General features: G+C 45.5%; 1 protein-coding gene across 3 annotated transcripts in view; it reads right to left on the bottom strand.

Moving 5' to 3' along the window:
* The window catches only part of LOC147628476 (uncharacterized), a 127,211-nt gene that overhangs the window by 58,382 nt on the left and 44,793 nt on the right, over positions 1-24,036 (bottom strand). For all 3 annotated transcript variants that reach the window (XM_086813630.1, XM_086813631.1, XM_086813632.1), the window contains exons 4-6: positions 13,320-13,569; positions 6,545-6,820; positions 6,224-6,289 (exon numbers count right to left, since the gene is read on the bottom strand). In XM_086813630.1, the coding sequence (XP_086669756.1) occupies positions 6,224-6,289; positions 6,545-6,820; positions 13,320-13,569 (592 nt within the window). The remainder of the gene's footprint in view (positions 1-6,223; positions 6,290-6,544; positions 6,821-13,319; positions 13,570-24,036) is intronic.

Raw genomic sequence — 24,036 nt, 5'->3', positions numbered from 1 at the left:
GCCATTGAGGGTACTCCCGTTCTTGTTTCTCAGTGTCTTTGCAGGATTTGGAGTGATATTATTCACACCATCATGGCTACCTGGGCCACAATCCAGGGATCTTCGAGGGCTATGGGGAGAGGAAGCGTGGCCAGTTTATGAGAGAGTGGGACATTGGTATCTTTTTCACATCCTCTCATTCGGGACCCTATTGGCAGCACAGGGCTCCTGATTGGTTGAGATCTCCACCTTTTTTGGTGTGAAATCTCCATTTTGTAAAAAATTTTCATACTTAATAGAAGTCTCCTTTCTGAAAAAAAAAAAAGTCCAAGTCTAAGTCCAAATCCATATCCAAGTCCAAGTCTAAGTCTAAGTCTAAGTCCAAGTCTAGATTCAAGTCCAAGTCCAAGTCCAAGTCCAAATCCAAGTCCGAAACCAAGTCCAAAACCAAGTTATATGTCTAACTTCCATGTTCAAGTTCCATGTTTTATACCCAAACTTCACGCCCAAGCTATATATCCAAGTTCCATGTGTAAGTTCCATGCTTCATGCCCAAGCTTTATGTGCAAGCTATATATCCAAGTTCCATGTGTAAGTTCCATGCTTCATGTCCAAGCTATATATCCAACTTCCATGCGTAAGTTCCATGCTTCATGCCCAAACTCTATGTCCAAGCTATATCCAACTTCTATGCGTAAGTTCCATGTTCATTTCCAAGCTTCATGCCCACGTTCAAGCTTCCAAAGCTGGGCGGAGCTGGGCGACATCCTGGCTGCGCTGAGCTAGGCGGGCTAATCTGAGCGGCAGTGATGGCGAGTGGATGAAGTTGAGGGTCTCCTTGCTCTCCACAAGATTGATGCCCAAAACAAGAGGACTCTAGCTTCTTTTATACTTGGGGAGGGCCTTTCTTTTTGCCAAAAAGCCATCATGCTTTTTCTTTGCCCTTTTATCCTTTTCTTTTCCAAGTCCAGATCGAAGTCCAAATCCAAGTCCAAAACCAAGTCCAAATCCAAGTCCAGATCCAAGTCCAAAACCAAGTTATATGTCTAAGTTCCATGTTTCATACCCAAACTTCATGCCCAAGCTATATATCCAAGTTCCATGTGTAATTTCCATGCTTCATGCCCAAGCTTTATATGCAAGCTATATATCCAAGTTCCATGTGTAAGTTCCATGCTTCATGCCCAAGCTATATATCCAAGTTCCATGTGTAAGTTGCATGCTTCATGCCCAAGTTCAAGCTTCCAAAGCTGGGCGGCGGCCACGCTGAGTTGAGCGGTGGCGGTGGTGAGTGGATGAAGATGAGGGTCTCCTTGCTCTCCACAAGCTTGATGCCCAAAACAAGAGGGCTCTAGCTTCTTTTATACTTCAGGAGGGCCTTGCTTTCTGCCAATAAGCCATCATGCTTTTGCTTTGCTTTTCCCTTTTTGCCTTTGCTTTTGCTCTTTTTACTTTTATTAATAAAATATTACTCAACTTTTGGTGCTTTGCTTTTCTGGCTTTAAGACCTTGCTTTTTTAGCCTTAGAGCTGCTTTTTGAGAAAGCGCCTTTTAGCTTTTTGGTCCAGCTCAATCTCCTCTTTCCAATGGTGCCCTTGGCTCGCGGTCAACCCTATTTGACTTTCTACTTTTTCTTGCTTTTTGACCAAGAATGTTGCTTTGTCTTAATCAAACCTTCTGGACCGTGTCCCAACTGTTTGGTGTCCTAGCATGGGTTTCATCATGTGAAATAGAGCTAGGAGGGCCAAAAAGTTACAACTGCACTAGCTTGTCCCCTACCTTTATCCCCGCCTCCTTTCTTGCCTTGCTTCCGGCTCCCGTTGGTTCCTCTTCCTTGCTCTCACCCGCCTCTTCCTCCCCCCACTGCCTCTTTCCTTCAATAGCAATATTTTATTTGGATTCAAGTCAGCCGCCCACTGTAGATTGGCTCTATGGCTTCTGCCATAGCCAATCTTTCGTCACGCCCACAAGCCGAGAGAATCATTAATTTTTCGCAAGACGAGCTCACCTCTCTTCAGCACAAGATTGACATGGAGCTCCAGATCACCCTTGTTGCGAGGGTTTATGGCTCCCACCCCTCTTGTTCACAGGCCCGTGAATGGCTTCTAGTAGATCTCCCTTCAGAGTTGATTGTGCACTTCCAGGATACTCGTTTGCTTGGTCGAGGCTTCTTCCAGGTGGACTTTCATTCTCCAGAAGCTACTTCTCAAGTTTTGGCTGGCATTAGAGATCTGAGTGGCCATGGATCAGCACCCCATGTACACATCCCTGATCATTTGTTTTCAGATGCCGAGCTATCACGTCGTATGCTTGATATTTGGAGATGTCATGATTCCTCGCACGCCTCGCAAAGCCTGGCCTCTGCTCTCTATGATATTAGTGACTTTTATCACACGTGCCCTTTCTAAGAGGCAAGAGGCCTTAGATTTAGAAAGGGCTATTAGACGTAGACTGGCTGCCTTACAGAAAGAGCACGAGAAACATCCTCATGCTTAATGGGTTGTAGATTCTCTATGTACTGTTAGGAGATAACTTCATCCCTCTCTTGAGCAACGTGCGGAGTACCGTTACCATGCCTGAGAATCCTTTTGGACACAGATGCAACAAACATTTCTTTGCTACTCGCGGCCCATCTCATGCCAAAGATAGTGTCAAGTAATTGCTGGATTCACATGGCACTCTTCACTCAGATCCTGTTATGGTTAGACAGATTGCCATTGATTTCTATCGCCAGCTTCTTAGTGGTGAGCCGCACTCTGATTTGAGACACAGGGCACAGAGGAAGGTTTGGAATGCATTGCCACATTTGATTAGTGAGGAGATGCGTGCCGTTTTGGATGCCCCTTTTTCTATGAAGGAGTTTGGTCATGCTCTTCATGCCTTACCTCATGGTAAGTGTCCAGGGGAGGATGACCTCTCCCCTATTTTTTTCATTACTTTTTGGGATGAGATTGGAGCTGAGATCACATTGGCTCTCCAAGAGATGTGGGACACAGGTTCTATGCCTTCTTCTCTCACTGAGGGGTTTATCTATCTTATCCCTAAGAGTGGAGATAAGACATTGATTGGCCAGTGGAGACCTATCACCTTACTTGGGACTGTATATAAGATTCTTGCTAAGACAGTGAGCATCAAATTGCAACCAATTTTGCAGGATGTCATTCATCATACTCATAATGGATTCTTACACGGAAGGAGCATCTTTGATAATATTTCCTCGTTCTGGGAGGCCGTGGAATGGGCCAAAGCAAGCAATCAGTCCTTGGCCATTCTGCTCTTGGATTTTGAGAAGGCCTATGATAGAGTGGATTGGGACTGAGGTTACTCTAAGCTATATGGGTTTCTTTGAGAGATGGATCAAGGGAGTTTCATGTATGTATCATGATGCCCACAAAAGTGTGCTCGCTTGCGGTGATAGAGGAGAGCGGTTTCAGATTTCTCGCTCAATACGGCAGGGTTGCCCTTTAGCCCCATTATTATATATCATAGTTGCAAAGACCATGAGCATCTTCCTCCGCTCCACTGCTGATATTTCTGGATTGAGGTTGCCTCTTCCTAGTCAAGAGGAGCTGGTTCACTCTGAGTTAGTTGATGACACAACCATATTCTTGGAGGCCTCACATATGCTTATGTTCCTTCCGGGTAGCACTGGAACAGTTTTGTTTTGGCAGCAAGGGCACTCATTAATTGGCACAAATCTGTTGGTTTTTGGATTAGTGACTCACCGAGAGTTGGTTGGGGTGCAGAGCTTGGTTTTACTTGGATCAGTAGAGAATGCACTCCTAGATATTTGGGATGCCAGGTTGGGGTTGATATTTCTCCTCCATAGTAGTTTGCTCCAGTACTCATGAGTATCCGGAAGAAGAAGCTTCTTCATTGGAGCTCCAAGAGATTAGATTTAGCCTCCTGAGATTTGGTGGGTAATCGGATGTTGCTTGCCTTGGCTTGGTTTATTGCCTCTTGTTGGTGCTTCTCTCGTGCATGCATTAGTCAATTGCAGAGATTGATCTGCAATTTTCTTTGGTCGGGTTTGGATGGCACCACAGACACTCGTGCCAGGGTAGCTTAGCTCACAGTTATTCAGCTCACGAGAGGGGGGGCTGAATATTATTGATCCGGATGTTCAATGCAGGGCGTTGCTCTGCAAACTTGTGGTCAGAGGTTTCCTACCAGGCACTGAACCTTGGAAGGATTTTTTCTTGTCTCAGATTTCTGGATGTACACCCCGTGTTGGAAGAGATTAGACAAAGGCTGATATCAGGGCACCATCTTCCCCTCTTATTGCAGCCATTGTCAGAGCATGGAGAAGGATGAGACCATTTTTGTGACAAAGGCTTCCTAGGTCTTTGGATGAGGCTGACCGACAACCTATTATGTGGAACGAGTTTATCAGGGATGAGTGCGGTCGGCCATTTGGTGCATCTCATTACATGCAATGGTCAAGATGGGAGAGAGGTGCATACACAGTTCTTGCTCGGAAGACCTTTAAGAGTCTTCCGAAGGATCAAAGAGCTGCATCCATTCAGCATCTTAGGGGCTCTCGCATACGTATTGATCAGACAGCTATTCCGCATGAGTGGCTCTCTGGGACCTTTCATGGAGACTCATCCGAGTTGGCTGGGAGTCTTTTCGACGATAGGCATACCTCTGCAGGTCATTGCTCTCTCGGGCTAGGAGTCTACCGATTGCATCGTTTATTCTATCATGGCTGGAGGGAGATTGAGGAGATGTAGCATGGAGGGTGTGCTTTGCTTTTCCAGCTTTAGTACTTGCTTTTTGGCCCTAGAGATTTTTTAAAAAAAGCAGCTTTTTGCTTTTTTGTCCTGCTCAATCTCCTCTTGCTAGTGGTGCTCCTCGATCGCAATCAACTTAGTTTGACTTATTCCTTTTCTCTTCTTTTTGACCAAAACTGGCGCTTCCTCATCATGAGCAAACCTTATGGTCCCTATCCCCATGCCTTCTTCCATAAGTCCAGTGTCTGGGCAAGGGTTCCATCATGTGAATAGAGCTAGGAAGGCCAAATAGTTATGTCCCAATTTAAAAGATGGTTTCCTCCATACACTTCATCTCTAAAAATATCTCAACTCGTAGACATTCTATCAAAGGTGCTTTAGCAAGTCCCCCCATTTTCCTAGCTTTCAAACGTAATGACACGAATGGAATTTTCATTTGGGGTTGTCCAAACCCTCCTAGATTTTAGGAGTGTGATCCTTTGTATTCCAAGGTAATCCCCAATTCCCAAAGCTTCTACTTTCCATTTATTCAGACATCCTGGAGTCCACCAGACCCCTTTCATACTGGGAAATGTCTCGGCTGGTGACACGTACTGTCAACCTCTGGCATCGGAATCCCACGGCCCAGAGATGGATAGTGTACTCAAAGAAAGGGATGTCAAGGGCATCGTTGGGGAGGCGAAGGGATCGTGCCACTACCACTTACCAGGATTCCACTGTAGACCCATCAGTAGCCAGCCCTAGCATAACCATAATCTCCAAGATCTGTCTCTGGCCACTTTGGCCAGAGGTAGGTTGGCCTGCCATATGTGGTCATTAAACCCAATCACTCTCACCCTCTGTAAAGTGCAGCCATTGTTGAGGCCCTCTATCAAGGGGGGGGATCTGCCTAATCTCTCTTCCATGTGGCCCTTTAGAGAAAGTCATGAGGGTACCTCCGTTTGCACCATGGACTGCCATCAGGATATCATGTCTCGTAAAAACCCCTACCCACTCAGGGGATCCTGAACTGGTATAAGCCACTCAAGAGGGATGGAGTCGTCGATGTCGAAGGTGATTCTGTCTCTGCCTCGGATCCCAGCTATGCTCTCCTCTGCTAAGCCTCTAGCGGGAGCCCTCTGAAGATGAGCAACTTGCTCGATGTGTCCCATGAGACATGAGGACGGGAGCCATAAGTTTAGTCAGTTTTAGAGGGACCCGATCTCTTTCTTGGACATAAGAATCATTGAGTCAAAGTCGGAAGGTAACTTGATGTGTTCTTCATCTAGGAGGAGCACAAACTTGATACACAGAAATGCTGAGCTTTACAAAAGCTTTTACCTTCAGATGGACTGCACTCTCTCTTCCTTGCTGCTTTTTATCAAACTTTACCTGATAAGCAGGCTGAACTGCTATTAAGAAGCTTTAATAGAGCACACTGAATGGATCAAAATATGTCATGTTCTCATGCCATATGAAGAGTGGAGTGATGTTTGAGCACAAATTTTAATAAAATGACATGCTTGCCTTACTTGAAGCAAATACAGAAAGAAGCAAACTTGTGTCCAGCATTCCATCTTGATTGGCAATACTTTCACCTGTTTCAACCACCAAAAATGTTAGCTGCAGTCTATGTGATATTCTAGTTTAGTACTAGGTTTGATTCCCTAAGGTGAGGTGGTGATTATATCAAAGGATTAGATCCAAGCTAGGTGAGTTCTACAACATTTAGGTACGACCTACGTAGCACTAGCTGATCTGTGATTGTACCAGGACAGTTTTGGAAATACACTTCAATTTTTCAAGGTAAAACATCATTCCATTCCCCAAAATTGATAGTATGGAAAGTAAACCTTGGTAGTATTCAGAATGTAACACATATCCAGTTGACGAGTCCAACATAAAGAGTGTTACTCCTTTTGCTGCAACATATAATACATCTGATGTCGTAGTCATCTTCATTTCCACACTTACTTGGGCCACAAAAATCTCTCTCTTAGCACAGTCAACATAAGGGCAGCTGTGTATCACGGAATTTGCAGCCCAGTCATGCAGATACCTTTTCACCCTCTGTCCATCAGAAGAAATAACATAAAGGAATCCATCCAAAGAGCCCAGAATTACTTGACCTGGGAGGCACAGATAAATAGACTTAACAATTCTTCAAAAGTGTCCCGAATTTTTATAAAATTTATAGCTAGTGAGCAGTCTAGCCAACTACATTGCCTCGTCGATATTGAGGGTGGTGGACTGGGTGGCTGGCCAACAGAGAGGACATACAAGCAGAACTGAAGGCATGAAAAAATGTTAGGTTAGCAGTTAATTTAGCTTAGAGAGTGTAGGGGTGTGAAGGTGTTGCCAAGACGGAGATGGAAGGCAGTGCTCTAATCCACATAAGTTTTGAAGAAAAGGGTCCCTTCAAGATTCCTCCTCCCCATCGTTTTGTACCCAGTTGAGCAAAGGCATTCCTTGCACTTGCAAGGTTGTTAAAATAGTCTTGCCCGAACTTAGGGAGGACAAGACTTCCTTACACTAGTAAGTAAAATAACCTTACCCAACTTGGCATAAGCTTTCCCTGAGCTTGAAAGGTTGTTAAAAATGTATGGGTCCATGTCACCGGCTGATGAAATCATCTAAAGGGAGATCTCAAACCAGAAGGTAGGGAGATCTAAACCAATCAAGGGCACTATGCTGCCATAAAAGCCCTCTAGATGGAGGAGAAGAAAATATCATGGTTCCACTCTCTCACAAATCTTCTGCATTTCCACAACCAAACACAGTGTTGTGAGCCTCATGATAAAGGCAAGAGACCCCTCTGATCCAGTCTTGCGAAAATCCCATGCGTACGAGAGTACCCTCTAAGAAGTCCCAATCCATCTCCCATGCGTACTCTTTTCTCTTGACTGCAGATTGGACTGTAATGCTAAAACAGATTGTGAAGGTGTACTTGGTTAAAGATAGGGGTTAGTGGAAACTTATGGATTGGAAGGACATTTTTTTATCAGATGCCCCCTTGAAAATTAAGGGCTCACCTTATGTTGCCTTCCTGATTAAGGTTTGGAAGTAAAGTATTGGACTTACATAATGGAATGGTTGCTGGAGAGTCCTTGGTAACTCTCTGCTGGATTACTCTATTTGGTGGTCTCGTCTGTTCAAACCCCTCTACTTGAGGTTGATAAAAATACTGCTAGAAGGATTAATAATAAAGGTATTTCTCATCTAAAGGATTTGTGGGATTTCAGGGTGGCAGGCTGGAGGGATCTTGAACAGACTAAAGAGGATTAGAGTTAATAATAGAGACTTGAGGTTAATAAGAATGGTTCTGATAAGATTGGATTTGACCCAGGTGTCCACTTCCTTTTTTAGTGTTGGGTTAAAGACTAGTGTTGAAAGAGGGGTCACCCTTGTACAAGTGTACCACTAATAAAATATATAAGGAGATGGTCTTTTCTGTGTGTAATGTCAATACGATGAATAAAATTTGGAGACTGAAGGGGTTGGCAGGTGTGGATGGAGAGATGGGAGGATCTATGGAGCTTGCAAATCCCTCTTAAGTACATTGTGTTTTTGTGGAAATGCATGATGGGTGCTCTGCCTACTCGTGAGAAATGATGTAACAGGAGATGGGATGGAGAAAGGTGCCCGATGATCGACTACTAAAGAAGACACATGGCACTTACTTTGGGGTTGCCCTGCTCTAAGAGGGGTATGGACAAAAGTGAACAGATATGTTTCTCAGATTACTAACTTCTTTAGAGGGACTACCCGGGAGGACACACAGCCGACAGCCCAGCAGCAGGCACCCCGTGGGACTCTAGTTGAGAGAGCTATCCAGTTGGCAGATCCAGACGCCCAAGGGTTCGCGGATCCTCACGAGTCACATCAGAGACGGTGCCTACACCGGAGGATTCAGAGCATCATTGCGAGGCATCGGGCTCGTCCGACCAGGCATCTCACTATGGCAGATATCCAGGCCATCCGGCAGAGACCCATGCTAGAGCTCCTAGGATGATTACCACTCCAGCCATATACTGTTGTACTCACTGTCACTTTTGTACTCCCCCATATTCATGTATTCATGTATCCATGTACTCATGTACCCCATTTTGACTAGTAGCATTAGCTTCCCTAGTTGCTGCTTCCGGATGCTCCCTGCTGATGTATTGTAGGGCTAGATACTTACTTTCAGTTCTTTCTTTTTTTTTCCAGACAGTGTATCAGATGTCACATGGTTGTAGCTTTGGTCTCATAGGTCACTTTGGCCTTTTGAAGACGTTAATGTAACATTTCATTTCAGGTGCTGCAGTGTAGAGTGTCCTGGTCTCACTGGGGTTTAGGCAAGAAAGTTGGCCCTGCTCAGGAGTCTCAAACACTTTTTTGCTTAATGAGATTTACAATGCTGTGGGAAGTATGGTATTCAAGGAATGATCTAATGTATGGGGAAGGAGGAAACAGAGTCTAGATGCTAATCGGTTGCTGATGTTATGTACAGTTTCTTGTCAATCATTTGTGTATACTAATAGGAAAAAGGAGATTGGTTTTCAGGTCATCATTAGCAGGTTTAACAAGGTCCAGATGAAGAATTGCATGCAAATTGGTTGCTCATGTTATGTAAAGTTGCTTGTCAATCATTTGTGTATACTAATGGGAAAAAGGAGATTGATTTTCAGGTCATCATTAGCAGGTTTGACAAGGTCCAGATGAAGATTGGCATGCACACCATATTCTGACTATTAATGTTTGCAGGGCTTCTAGTTCATTGATGTGGACGAGGAAGACTTGCCTGATGATTGACTCATGTGGGGGTGGACCTTGGAAGACTCCTCAAGTACAAAAAGTGGACATACTTTTTTTTTTGTAAAGCTTCATGTCATTAATTACAGGTGGGAAACCTCAAAACGAGGAAAACCCACCAAAAAGACCACACTTTTTATTTACAAGTGGGAAACCTCTAAGCGAGGAAAACCCAGAAAAAGAAGAGTAACTATGGGCTTCACTACCTAGAAGCAATCAAAGTAAATCCTATAAGCATCAAGAGTGATGTCCCCAGCATCATAAGCAAAATGAAGCACGTGACCAAGCGAGAACTTGAAGTAATGGAAGGGAACAATGTCATTGGCTTGGAACATGAGGTTGTTCCGAACATGCCATATGGTCCAAAAGACCCAGAATCGGACCCAGCTGAAAAATACAGCAAACTCAGACTGTGATGCTTGTAACACCCCAAAAAGCCAAAACCATCTGTGAAAAATGCCCGAAGGGAAACGAAGGCGAAGAGCAGTCGAGACCCGGCGAATGAACGATCTAGAGCATACGCAACCCCATAGTAAATGTGGGACAGTCTCCTCAGTAGCTTTACATCGGACACAACGTGAAGGCGCAATATGACGTGCATGTAACAAGCTACCAACAGGAAGAGCACCAACCAAACAGCGCCACAAGAACAGGCGTTCTTTAGGAGGCAGATGACTTTTCCAAATGCGAAACAATGTACGTTTCCACCACATTGAAGATTTGGAGAGAGACCATAGCTGATTACCATGTCTGACTATCCATGCATCCGATTGCAAGAGGGTATAAACTGTCCCAGCTGAAATACATTTCATAGCAGTGGTTCCAAGATTCCAATCAGATAGACGGGAATCCACATTCAAGCGAGGTAAAGGAGAAATATCAGCAATCATCCGCTGAATTTCTGTCCAAAGATGAGAATAATGGGATCCCAATCGAAAACGATCCGCCGCAACAGAGAAGGAAAGAACCTGACCAGTGTCATCCACCACCTGATGTATCTGACATATTCCTTTTTGAGATAGAAAATATGCCTGACGAGGTGAACGGTCAACCAAAGTGGAAGAAAATACACGACTCCAATGCAAACTCTCTAGCCGCAGGGAATTGCCCATCAAAGATCGGGAACCATGCCATATCATATGTGAAGTAACTTCCTTCCAATCAATAATGAGAGAAGAAGTGAAAGGACATCCCGGAATGTGTCCTTCAAGCTTTCCACATATAAGATCCCAGTATGTGGGTTTCCAATGACCATAGAATGGCGTGACAATATGCCGACACAAATGTGACACCATGAGAGTCCAAGGTTGCTGCTGATCCAACAAAACCGGCAAAAGCATAGCTTTCCTAGCCAAAACATGACGTCTCAAATCCAAAATATTCAGGCCTCCAAGGCGCTTAGGAGAGCATAACTTGTCCATGGATAACAATGTGAGGCCCTTTCCACGAGATGAAGTGCGCCAGAAATGCGCCAATATACTTGACATAAGGGACTTCAAGCGGGATTGAGACCAATATAGCAAAGGTAGATAAAACTGCACATAAGCTACAAGAATGCATTGCACAATTCTAAGACGCACATGAAGCGGCCAAGTGGACAACTTCCAATAATGTAACTTGGAGTGCAAACGCTCGGCTACCCAATCCAATTTCCGTGTAGCCGATACAGTCCAACCCAACGGATAACCCAAATGACGAACTATAATGTTCGGAGGAACAAGTTCGCCTGGCCAAAGCAGCTTATGCCAATCATACTCAGTCAGAGCCAATAGTTTGGATTTACGAAAATTCACTTTGAGGCCTGCTGCCAATCCAAACAAATGAAGAGTGTGCATAATTTGTTCCACATCATCTTGGTGATTGCGAGGCATAAAGAGAGAATCATCTGCATAAGCTTGCGCAATAAAATGTTTCCCAGAGGGTAATTTCAAGCCCTGCAATCTTCCAGATGAAGTCAAAGATTCCAAATACATAAGCAGGGGATGAGTAGCAATCGCATAAAGCAAAGCACTGAGAGGACAACCTTGCCTTACTAAACGTCCCAAATGCCAAGGATCTGTGAGAAAACCATCCAACAAACCGGCAGAGGTACTGTCAGCATACAAGAGATAAACCACAGAGGATAGCTTAGGCCCAAATCCCAGCCGAAGCATGGTATCTGCAATGTAATCCCAAAGAACAGTGTCAAATGCCTTTTCAATGTCAACCTGCATGACCAATACATCTTGTCGAGTGTATTTCGCATACTCCATGCCAATGATGACATTTGCTAGATTATCAGTAATTTGCCTTCGTGGAATGAAGCCATACTGAGATGGATGCAAACCATCATGCAAAAACCCTTTAAGTCTATTGACAAGCATTTTAGCCAGCAATTTATAAACCACAGGCATGAGCGTAATCGGCCTCCATTGCGAGAACTCTTCACAAAGTGCTTGCTTTGGAATACACTGAGCACACTTCTCAGAGCTTTAGTGTCATTGATATGGTCAGAGCTGGTAAGGATTTTGGCGTGACCATGGGCTGGGCTGCCGCTTCTCTGGGAGACAACTTTGTTCAGACTACAGGTGAAGACTAGTATGGTGTTGAAAGCTTGGGAAGCCTGCAGATGTCCCTTGAACTGCATACCAGTTTTAGTTTGCAAGAAATCCTAATTGCAAAATTTACCAATGCTCTAACCTCATATGTGAGCTGCTTCAAAGGGGGTGCCACTCTTGGAGTTTAGCTAAACCCGAAGGAAGGATAGGATTATTCATGATAAAAGAGCCTCTCACGCCAGTAACAAGCTGAAAACCCACTGAAGAAAGTACTTCTAGCTTAAAGCTTTGCCACATGAATCGCCTTAGATGCATGTCTACTGAGTCCAATTACAGAGTAGCTCACCATTGTGAGCCCTGTTTGACGAGATGATCAAGTGTACAAACATGAGGGTTGCAATAGGTGAAGGCCTGTGATAGGAGATACCAGTGCCCAGTGGCAAAGGCCTATGAGAATGTACAGGCCGGGAACAAATTGAGTAGCATGGATATCAATGGCAGCAGCCAGAAAATCAGCATGGACGAGAATCACAAGTTTTGGGGCAATTTAGAGGCTATCTCCAGCCTGCAAGACCAGCCTAAGAAGAGCCTCAATGGTAGGGCTGGAGACATGGCATATCCTTTAGGCCAAGCATGGGCAGAAAAGGGGCATCTATTCAAAATAATCCATCCTTCACTGCTGGCTGATAAGATAACCAGCAGTAGAGGGAGAGGATTATGGGTAAAAGAGCTCTTCTCACCCCCTATTCTTCTCATTTAGCCCCTCATCCTTCAGCCCCATGTCATCAGCAGAGAAGTCCAGCATTTTGGATTCCAATAGCAGCATCTTATCACTATTTTCATGAGGGAGTGGATTTTTGGCATTGACCCCCGAAGGACTCTCTTGGCACCATTGTGCCCCAGATTGATGGTTGAGATCACCATACAATTTGGGATGAGGAGTTTCTGTTCCGGCTTCTAGCGGTGATTTTGTATGGTCTATTCATACTTAATAGAAGTCTCTGTTCTTCACATAAAAGAAACGCATCATCCTATAAACAAACTAACTTTTCAAGTCACGAGGAAAAAAATAAGAGCTTGTGATCCTTCTATGCACAGTGTCTTTTCGAAGTGCTGCACACAGACTGTATGTCTCATCATGCCCATCCATGTCACAGTCCTCTCCATCCTCTTCTGTTTTACCATGCATCTCTTCTTTATTGGTGCATCCTTTAAGGGACCCGATATTATAGTTTGCTATTTTTGAACTAGAAATTTCATTCAGCACAAAATCAACACCAAGGAAGAGAGAGCTTACCTCTACCATCTATCTTGGGAAAGCAAGTGCGATTTGTTAAGGGTCCTATAGTCACTTGCCATAAGAGCTGTCCACTGTCTGTGTCAAGTGTGTACAAACCGCCTGTTACAGTGGCCACATAAACTCGCCCATTGTTCCCTGCTGTTACACCAGCAACAGACGTGTTCCCTGAACTTATGATGTTATAACGCCACTTGACATATGGTTTCCAGCCATCGATGGCATATAGCCAACCATTAGAATGTGCAATCTGCCATGTTATCCAGCTTTCCAACCACACACATTATCAGAAGATGAGAATCAAACGTCTAGGTAAGCTCTTTATAATCCTTCAAGCGTAATGCTTCCAGAACAAAAATAAAAATTGACATTCTTGAATATTACTGTGTTAACACACTACAGAAGGAAACTTTATGGCTTTTTTTATAAGCCATGTGTGTCACATGGATGAGGACTCAACTGAATGTGCCATGCATACTGAGGCGATTAGGTGAGAGACCAACCATTCTTGTGAGCAATAATCTATAAAGAGACAGGATCATGAGTGATCTAACAGGTAGGGATGCACTAGGGTAAAGTAGGTGCACATTGGATGGGAGATTTCAGTGCCCAGGGACAAAACCCTCTGACGCCAAGAATACATTATCATGATGGACATCAATGGCAGCCAAGAAAAAAGCATAGGAGAGTCCTCATGTCACTAGATTAATGCAAGCTTTTTTTTCTTGGACTAAGTTGTGGAGCTCTAGCAAGCCCCAAAAGGTTAGTTGCTCTCGTACGTCATACGACACTATTGTACGACACTGTTGTACGGTACATATAGTATGTTACGATATCATACGGACCGTCCCCCCCCCCCTCCTCCTGTTTTTGACTCTTGCTATTATGACCCTTTTTCTTTGAAAAAAATGGCTGTTTTTGACTGTTATGGGGCTTGCTTCCTTTTGGTGTCCTTTTAGGCTCAGCAACCAAGGATCTGCGGATGTTGACTTTTGGTGTGGATGCAAAGGATCTATTCTTGTCTATCCTTGTGATCACTACTCCTATTTGGAGGGTTGAGGTGAGGCACTTTCCAAAGGCTTCTCCTCAACTACCTCCCTCTCTCTGTGTCTTCGCTCGCAGACCGTCTTTCAACAGTTGGGCCTCAAGGATGCTCTCACGCTAGGATGTGGTGTGTGTGGACAAGCTGAATCTGATACCAATGTAACATGCATCCGAATTATGCGTAGATGAAGGATTCTGTCACACAAAGTCTCACACCGCCTTCTGTATCCTGAGTTTCGTGAGTCTTTAGCAATCCACTATATCACTTCAAACTTTACGAGATATAGAGAGAAATAAAGATATGTACACCATATTGGGTCCCAGATTACCCACTGAAGGGTTTCTAGGAGTATTTTCTTTATTTCTTTGAAGAGAATGATTCCAGGACTGACTTTGAAACTGTAGATGATGTTGAAATAGGCAAACACACCCACTATATTGCTAGTGTGAAGGCTTCATGTATTGGACACAAGAACACACCTTATCCCACTTAGCCTCAATGTAAAAGCAGCCTTACCCCATGTGGTTCTCGATATGTAAAAGGGTCAAATCAATCATCCATTGAGTGTGTGAAAGGCTTCATGTATTGGACACAAGAACACACCTTATCCCACTTAGCCTCAATGTAAAAGCAGCCTTACCCCATGTGGTTCTCGATATGTAAAAGGGTCAAATCAATCATCCATTGAGTGTGTGAAAGGGCACCTATCCACAGCTTACATCATTGGTGATGTCAGGGACACAATGTACCTTTAGCCTGTGAAGAGGCATTCCACTCATGAATAAAATACATAACCTTTTGGCCCTTATCTTGTGCACACTCTCTCTCTTGTTCACTCAGCTTAATCTTAGTAATCATATCTCTTAAGCTTGTGATTAACTATGAGCCACCATAGCTCATTACACTCCTACAATGCAATCTCACACAATGTGTGTCAATCTCTCTACTTTCTCAACATGGTATCTTAGAGCATTAGTGTAGGTATATTTCTTCAGGCCTTCCGCATCATTTCCACTCCCAATCACTTGCAGCCCATCAGGTCGTTAGCCCTTAATCATTGTCATTAGGTGCACTAAATGCACTTCACGTACCTTTCCTGATCAGGATACCCAGCCCTTGGAGTGCTTAGATTTCTCCATCCACCAAAACATTGGCAACAAAACTCCATAGGCCTCTCCCTCACATCAGGGCGCTCCCTCCTGGTACCTCACAGTAGCAGACTTCAGCGGCAGTAGACCGACATTGAGCTCGACACAGAAAGGCGCAGTTTTTGAACTGCAGGTGACCTTACTGCTGGCGCAGCCGATCCTGAGCTTTAAACGACCAACCCCATGAGGAGCAGCAAGCTCATGGGTCTCCCCAACTCCTTCTAAGAGGGCATAGCATTTGGTTTTGTGAAGAACCAGGCCCCTGTCCAGTGGCTGCGGCCACAGCCACCAGCGAAGCCAGCAAGCTTGTTAAGAGTGGTCATTAACCACTAATCACTTAAAATCTTGGCTGATCGAGGATTAAGCAATTGTGTTTGAGTTCATCTCAGGTTTCTCAAGAGTGGACCACACCAAAAAGTTTCCACATCATCAGCATGGACTCAATTCGTCTTCTTTTTGAGCTGCTATCTTATCAACAAGAGTAAGAAGACAAAAGTTACTAGAGTTGACCAATCCAACCTTGGTGCAATGTACTTCAAGGTATGCTCCGATATGAGGTTTTTAACCTCCTTGAGCTGGTTATTTGTGTTTTTGAACACACCCAATATGGCTTCAGTTACTCTCTTATGGTGGATAGTTACATTGCTTGGCACTATGTCTACGAGCCATCTTGCTAACCAAGGTCAAATCAGGCCATCATGGTCCTGTGCACTCTTTTACAGATGTTTACTTATCATTTGTACTTCAAGATTACATGTGTCATGCTTCACTACAGTTGCACAATCATGTTTAAAGTCAAAAAGGTCAAGTTATGTCTCACTTGTACTACACTCTCTACATTGTTGTTACGCATTCCTACTTCCTATCAGTTGTACAACATGTCATTTGTAAATGGAGACTAGACACTGGTCATGCCAAAAAGCATGTGCGAAGACCTTATTCCATGTTCCAAGTCACAATGTGTCACAGCTCTATTGTCTTGCATATGTCCACTTTTGTACTCACATTCATTTCAGCCCATCGAGGGGAATCAGGCATGAAGACAAAGACAAAGATACATGACAAGCAGTGTGAAGAGTTGGATCTAGCCATGATCCAATTTTTTGCCAGAAGACTAAGAGAAGATCAAGAGATCTACTTCACAATGACCTTGAACTTCAAGGCATCTTCAGGAACTTCCTCATTTATGAGGCTTCTCTACATCAAGTTGGGTTGAGTGTTCATGTTCCAAGCATGGCCTCATACACATGTTCTCCCCTACCACTCATACATCCAGCCACGTCTTGTCAGAGTCTTCTAAAGTTGTCCCATACCTCTCTTGTACACATGATTAAAGCCTCCGAGTTCACATTGGCATAACCTTTGTATGGCATTGCTGGTCAGACCACGCTCATGCATGTCATCATTAAGCATTAGGTAGTTAATTAGGGTCATGGGAGTCAGCATGACAACCTGCATCATTGGGTGGGTCCTTTGTGTTCGAGGGGGGGTGTTGAAATAGGCAAATACACCCAGTGTATTGCTAGTGTGAAGGCTTCATGTATTGGACACAAGAACACACCTTATCCCACTTAGCATCAATGTAAAATCAGCATTACCCCACGTGGTTCTCGATATGTAAAAGGTCAAATCAAACATCCATTGAGTGTGTGAAAGGGCACCTATCCACAGATTACATCATAGGTGATGTCATGGACACAATGTACCTTTAGCCTGTAAAGAGGCATTCCACTCATGAATAAAATACATTACCTTTTGCCCTTATTTTGTTCACTCAACTTAATCTTAGTAATCATGTCTCTTAATCTTGTGATTAACTATGAGCCACCATAGCTCATTACACACTACAATGCAATCTCACACAGTGTGTCAATCTCTCTACTTTCTCAACCGATGAGCCAAACGCAAGACCTTCAAAAGATGAAACAATGGGCTGACTGCACACTGCTGTAGAAGCACCAATGATGACCAATCTCAATGCCAACGCACTCTTCCAAGGGGCTGTAGGAGGACTGCAATCTGTGGCTGAGAGAAGGGGCTGATTGGAGACTGTTCTATGGCTGAATATGCAAATGATGATGGCTGTGTATGCTGCGTTTTCTATGAGAGAAAAGGATGAAGGTAAAAGCTGCGTTTGATGAAGATCTATGCTTGATGATCTGGTTGCTGAATACCTGAATGCTTGATCGATTATGATGGATGAGAGAATGAGGCAATCATTAGGCATTTATATGCATGAACAGGGCTGGTCGGCTGGCTGAAACAGGTCGGCTGATTGGCTAAAGCTACACAACTTGCTAAATATGATATTATGCTGTTTTATAAAGCTTTAATGCTAGGATTCCCTGAAAGCACCGAGGCCCCCCTAAGCCCTGAATGTTCCATGAGACAATCCTCATATCAATCTCTGTGTGAGGCAGAACTATCGGAACTGCCCTCCACTCGAAGAGTCTTGGACGCAGGCTTAGACGGGGAATAGTCACAATCTGTCCTCGTGTGAAGTCGCACCAAGTGGGTGTGGATCTTGCCCTCCATGAACTACCACTCTGTCCGAGCCCGAGAGTATGCATACTCCATGCTCCATCGATCACAATGGAGATATCTGTAAGAAAAAGGGAGAGGTACTCCAATAGAGGTATGCATGAACACAAAAAGCAGCACCTCCAAGCTGGAGGTCACCATCTCCCCTCCCTGGTCTCTATGGGCTGATCCACCAAACTCCATCCTGGCTAGAGGCTATAGATGAGTAAGAATGTCGGTGATGCGGAGATGCTACAGATGGTGCGATAGCTCAACTGCTTGATCCTGAATGGTAGCGGCCATCGACTCTGGGTCCCACTCTGTCCCGAGGGCTACGCTCAAGGGGAAAGAGAAGAAGATCGCGCCATTCTCTGGCGTAGAGGGTCTGCAGTGGTGGAAGACCACACATACCCGAATAGGGGCTATAGTCTCCTAGAACCTATCTATCCCTTTCGTTGGAAGAAGAAACTATAATCCACAGGCTGCCCCAAGATCCTGGGGGGCCTGCCTGGAGACTCACATGGGAGAGCCCTCACTAGTGAGGCCGCAATGGTCATCTCCACCGGCTCTAAGAAACGATGAATTAGGCGATGAACCGAACTTGCTGGCTGTCTCCTCTCTGGATCAGGGGTTGCATGGGGCCGACGGGAATGCTCTGGAGTGGCGGAAGGGGGGGGGGGGTAGGCACGGAGGAAAGGAAGGGGCAATTGGAGCGACTACGATGCTTCTGAGAGGTATCCATCGTAGAGGAAGGCTGTTGGGGAAGGGTCGACGAAGAGAGGGTGGGGTCAACCTGCCCCACTGGGCACTGAGGGCCAGAGGAGAAGTCACGACAAGGGATTGGCCACCACATCGGGGGGCAGAGGGGCCCTCTCCGTGACTTTAGGGGGGCTGTGATCTGCGAGCGAGTGCTGTGATAAGTGCTCAAAATGGTTCTCTGACAAAACCAAATCCTCCTGCATGCTGCCAGCCTGGCACGCACGGCGGCAATGCTCAGCTCTGGTGCTCGGCTGCTGCCGACTTGGGCAAGGGCCAACCGCCACTCTCCTGCTGGTGGGTCATCTATGGTCGGAGCCTAGTGCCCCGAAGCCTGGGAACCTGCTCCTCCCTTGGCCCCCTGGTGAGGATCTGAGCGGGAAGTAGGAGGGGGAACCACCGGGGGCAATCTCCTAGTCTGACGTTGAGGGCAAGCTCTGGCCAAATGACCCATCTGCCTGCAAATGAAACATTGACCTGGAAGGCCGGAATATTCCACTCTCTGTAAAATGGGGTCGCTCCGAAGGCTAGGAATCGATATCATGTGAGGCACAAAATCTGGCTAGGCCACACAGATGTGGAGAGATGGAATCCCCGCTGCTTGTGTGAGGGCCAAGGCAGTGGTGGGGAGCGGTTGGTTCCATCACTCTCCCAATGGCACCACCTATCACCGAGAGAAGAGGAAGCTATTCCTTCCTGACGCCTAGAAAGCAGACAAACACGAGAAAGCCTGAAACTCCAGCAAGAGGGTGGGATGCTGGGTCGAAGTCGTGCTGCCACCGTGCAAAGAAGGCCTGGGCCATACGCAATGCAACGGGGCTCAACTGCATGACTAAGATCAGACGCCGTTGGCGAGTCGAACTCAACCTGGTAGCAGCCATGCCCCAAAGGATGAATATCTGCAATCTTTGCAGGTGCACCTAGGAGGCTAGCTTGAAGAAGATCCCTAAGTTGGCACGTGCAGCGTGGCTATCCAGAATCTTGCAAACCAGGGTGGAGGCCTCTAGTGCTACAACAGTCATGGCGAGGGTCTGAAGGTCCGCTTCGGAAAAAGATAAGCAAGCAACGGCAGCCTTGGTCGGGGATGATGGAGCAGCTACCATGGAGTCCTAAGGGAAAGACCACAAAAGGCCGAGACTTGCCGAATAAAACACCCCGAAGACCTGCAACAAACCTGCAGGGAACGGGAAAAAAAAACGAGGAGGAAGGGGAGGGGAAGGCTCAAGGGGCAAAAACCCGGGCAAAGAGGGGGAAGGCGAAAAAAAAGGGGGGGCGGGGGTGTGCAGGAAGGGAACGGACAAAGGGTGCAGGAGGGGGGTGAACAGGCAGGCAGGGAAGAAAAACAAAAATGCGCAAGGAAGGGGGAGGAGGAGGGCAGCGAAAACAGGGAGGGGGGGGGGTGTTGTGGGGGCGCAGTGAAGCAAAGAGGAGTGGAGGGCACAGGCAAGCAGGCATGGGGGGGAGCGCAGAGCTATGCAGGAGGGGAGCGGACAAAGGGTGCAGGAGGGGGGGGAACAGGTGGGCATCGAAGAAAAACGAAAATGCGCAGGGAAGGGGGAGGAGGAGGGCAGCGAAAACAGGGGGGGGGGGTTTGTTGTGGGGGCACAGTGAAGAAAAGAGGAGTGGAGGGCGCAGGCGAGCAGGTATGGGGGGGAGCGCAGATCTATCGTGCACGACGTTCACAACTGCCATGGTTACAACCTTCTTTTGAAATATACCTGCTGGAATTCCTGTTGACAACGGAGATTGAGAATGTGTACAGCCCCTGATCGTCCCAGATGCACTGCACCATCAGAGACAATTCTACATTGTGTTTGAGGATGCATAGAGAGCCAAAGAATATAGAGTAAGATTGTAATGCGTGTTTGTAGCCACCAAGGGTGCCCACATGGACTGTCCACCACAGCAACAGACTGTCCACGAAGGGTTCCCACATAGACTGTCCACCAAGGGTGTCCACCACAACACGAACTGTCGGGTATGGAGGGCGCAGGCGAGCAGGTATGGGGGGGAGCGCAGATCTATCGTGCACGACGTTCACAACTGCCATGGTTACAACCTTCTTTTGAAATATACCTGCTGGAATTCCTGTTGACAACGGAGATTGAGAATGTGTACAGCCCCTGATCGTCCCAGATGCACTGCACCATCAGAGACAATTCTACATTGTGTTTGAGGATGCATAGAGAGCCAAAGAATATGGAGTAAGATTGTAATGCGTGTTTGTAGCCACCAAGGGTGCCCACATGGACTGTCCACCACAGCAACAGACTGTCCACGAAGGGTTCCCACATAGACTGTCCACCAAGGGTGTCCACCACAACACGAACTGTCCACGCAACAATGGCGCCAAGCATTGGGATCATCCACATCATTGAAGGCTCCAACGGCATTGACGGCACCAACTGACACTCCAACGGATCTCCTAGAGATGGGAGATTCTACCAAAGGCTACGCTGCTACCTCATGGCATCCACCAAAGATAGGAGATGCCACCGACTCAACCTCGGGCATATATGGTCCCTCGACTCATCCTAAAGGACATCTGACATCATTCATTCTTCATCTCTCACTCATCGTCTTGGAGGACATCCTTTTGATCCTTATCCTAGGACATCCTCTTCATCCGTCTTGGAGGACATCCTTATTTGGCAGCCCTATCTCACTTGGAGGACATCCTCATGCTCATCCTTAGCTGGAGCTGTGTCGTCCTTTTCACTATGACCTCTACTCTGAGGGTGCACGGTACAATAAAGGACATGTATCAGTGTTCTCTCAGTAGTGCAAGTGTTTTCGTTCCTTCCACAGCCTCGTCTCTCCTTCTATTGTGTTCCGCTGCATAGTGTCTTTTGTGTTGCGCCGTGAGCATCGAGGACTCTGGACATACTGCCCAAAGAAGAACCACCACGTAGTATGCCGGGCAGCCAGCCCTGCTGCAGTGCCTCATATCACAAGAGGACAATCCTTTATTGGGTGCAGAGAAGTTGCCTCGTTCACATCTTTAGGACCGTTTTATAGCAGAATGTGCCCTGTAAGTTGTAACCATTTGGCCCTCCAAGCTCCTTTCACATGATAGAACTCACGCCCGGACACATGAACAAGTTGATGGACATGGGAACAAGATTCCTAAAGTCAACATTGGAAAAACCACCAGTCTTGGTCAAAAAGTAGGAAAAAGCAAAAGTCAAACTTTGTTGACCAAAAAGCTGAGGCCACCATCAGAAAGAGGACATCGAACTGGATCAAAAAGCTAAAAGTTGCTTTTTCAAAAAGCAACTCCAGGGCCAAAAAGCAAGGCCCTGAAGCTATAGTATCTTCAACAGAATATTGAGATTTTCAAAGGTTCAAACAGTATCTTCAAGAAGAAGAGTTCCTAGCTTGGAGAGCCAAGAAGGAACAAGACCAAAGAAAGGCTCGAATGTTTGAAGATTTCATCAAGGATCAAGCCACCGAAGCCAAAGGAGTTGAAGCTGCTAAAGCCTATCTTCGGGCCAAAGCAGTCACCATTGCAGAAGGATCCAGAGTTATCCAATCTATTTCTCATGGAGGAAATAGAGAGACTATCCGTAGGCCCGCTCTCTCGGACGTAGGTTCTTCAAGACAGGTAAAGGAAAGGAAGGCAAAGGAGCCTTCATCAACCGGCAAAATGGACTTCAAGCCAGGAGAGAAGACCGTCAAGTTCGATACTTTTCATGGAAAGCGAGATACCCAGAAAGCTTTACCCTTTGTCAAGAAATTTGATGCTACTTTTGGAGGTGACGACTACTCCGAAAAATCAAAACTTCGCATGGTTCGTATGCATTTGAAGGATGCCGCCTTGAATTGGTGGCTAAAAGTAGTACAAGAAGGGAACAAGCCAAAGACATGGACTAACTTCAAGACCTTGTTCAACAAGAAGTTTTTACCTGCAAACTTTGAAGCTAATGTGCATAAGAAATGGGATGAAGTAAAGGAGAAAGTTGGTGAGAATGTGGCATCATACCTTAACAAATTTTTCGGAGTTTCTTTGAAGTTTACTTCCTATACCCCATTGCATCACTAATGGAAATGCGTAAGTTTGTAAATGGATTGCACCCTACTACACTTACGCAAGCAGTTTACATGGAGGGACCGAAGACATTGGAAGAAGCTCAAGACAAGGCTTTGCAAAGCTGAGGCCTTGTACATGCCTTGGATGGAGGCGAGACAAAGAACGACAATCAGAATTGATCTCAAAAGAAAAAGTTTAAAGACCGATCCCCATCAAGAGCCGAGTCTTAAAGAGAAGGAGTGGAGTGCGGACAAACCTCCACTCTTTTGAAGAAGATGGTCCCTCAAGCAACGTGAAGAATATGCCAAAGAAAAGAAGTGTTTTTAATGTGGAAAGAAGGGACACTTGGTTGCAAATTAAAGCAAGAAGCTAGACAGATCGGAAGATCATTAGATTGACATCATGCCAAGAAGTTCGACGAGTGGTTTGCAGTGGTGCTTAGCTCATTGCATGTTTCGACATATGAAGCCGTGGAATCGTTGTGGACCAAAGCTGAAACATAACTCTTTTGAAGCATTGAGACTTTATGCTAGCAAAGGATCAGTATTGGTTATTCTAGATCTTCTTGTGGTTGAACATGATGAGGAGATTGCATTGGAGCAGTCGTGAACCAAGAAGGCCATGCTATGGCCTATGAATGTCAAAGACAACAAGGTAGCATATGCCTTATCTCATCAGGTTTCTATGGGTTACCCTATGGATTTCACTTTGATGAAGGATATTTATGCTACCAAAGAGGATTTCAAACAAGTATTGGAACAGATTGCAGAATAGAGATTTGGTGACTTCTTATGTCATTAAGAAGGGTTTTCTTATGATGCAAACCCAAAATATGTACGACACAAGGAATTGAGGCCAAATAATTGAAGAGTGCCATGCTCCTCCCTACATGGGACATAGAGACACCTTGATTGCAGAATAGAGATTTGGTGACTTCTTATGTCATTAAGAAGGGTTTTCTTATGATGCAAACCCAAAATATGTACGACACAAGGAATTGAGGCCAAATAATTGAAGAGTGCCATGCTCCTCCCTACATGGGGCATAGAGACACCTTGATTACACTTCAAGCTTTGGAGAGCTACCTTTTATTGGCCTAGTATGAGAACGACATTGAGCTTTATGAGTCGAGAATGTTTGGTTTGTCAGAAGGTCACGTTTGATCGACAAACACCAGCAGGACTATTGCACCCATTGAATGTTCTATGGAAGAGTATT

The sequence above is a fragment of the Cibotium barometz genome, chromosome 19 (assembly GCF_041138505.1).
Source record: "Cibotium barometz isolate CiBa-2024 chromosome 19, ASM4113850v1, whole genome shotgun sequence".
NCBI classification, from domain to species: domain Eukaryota; kingdom Viridiplantae; phylum Streptophyta; class Polypodiopsida; order Cyatheales; family Cibotiaceae; genus Cibotium; species Cibotium barometz.
The sequence above is the reverse complement of the archived record's forward strand: the minus strand, read 5'-3'. Positions and strand labels throughout refer to the sequence as shown.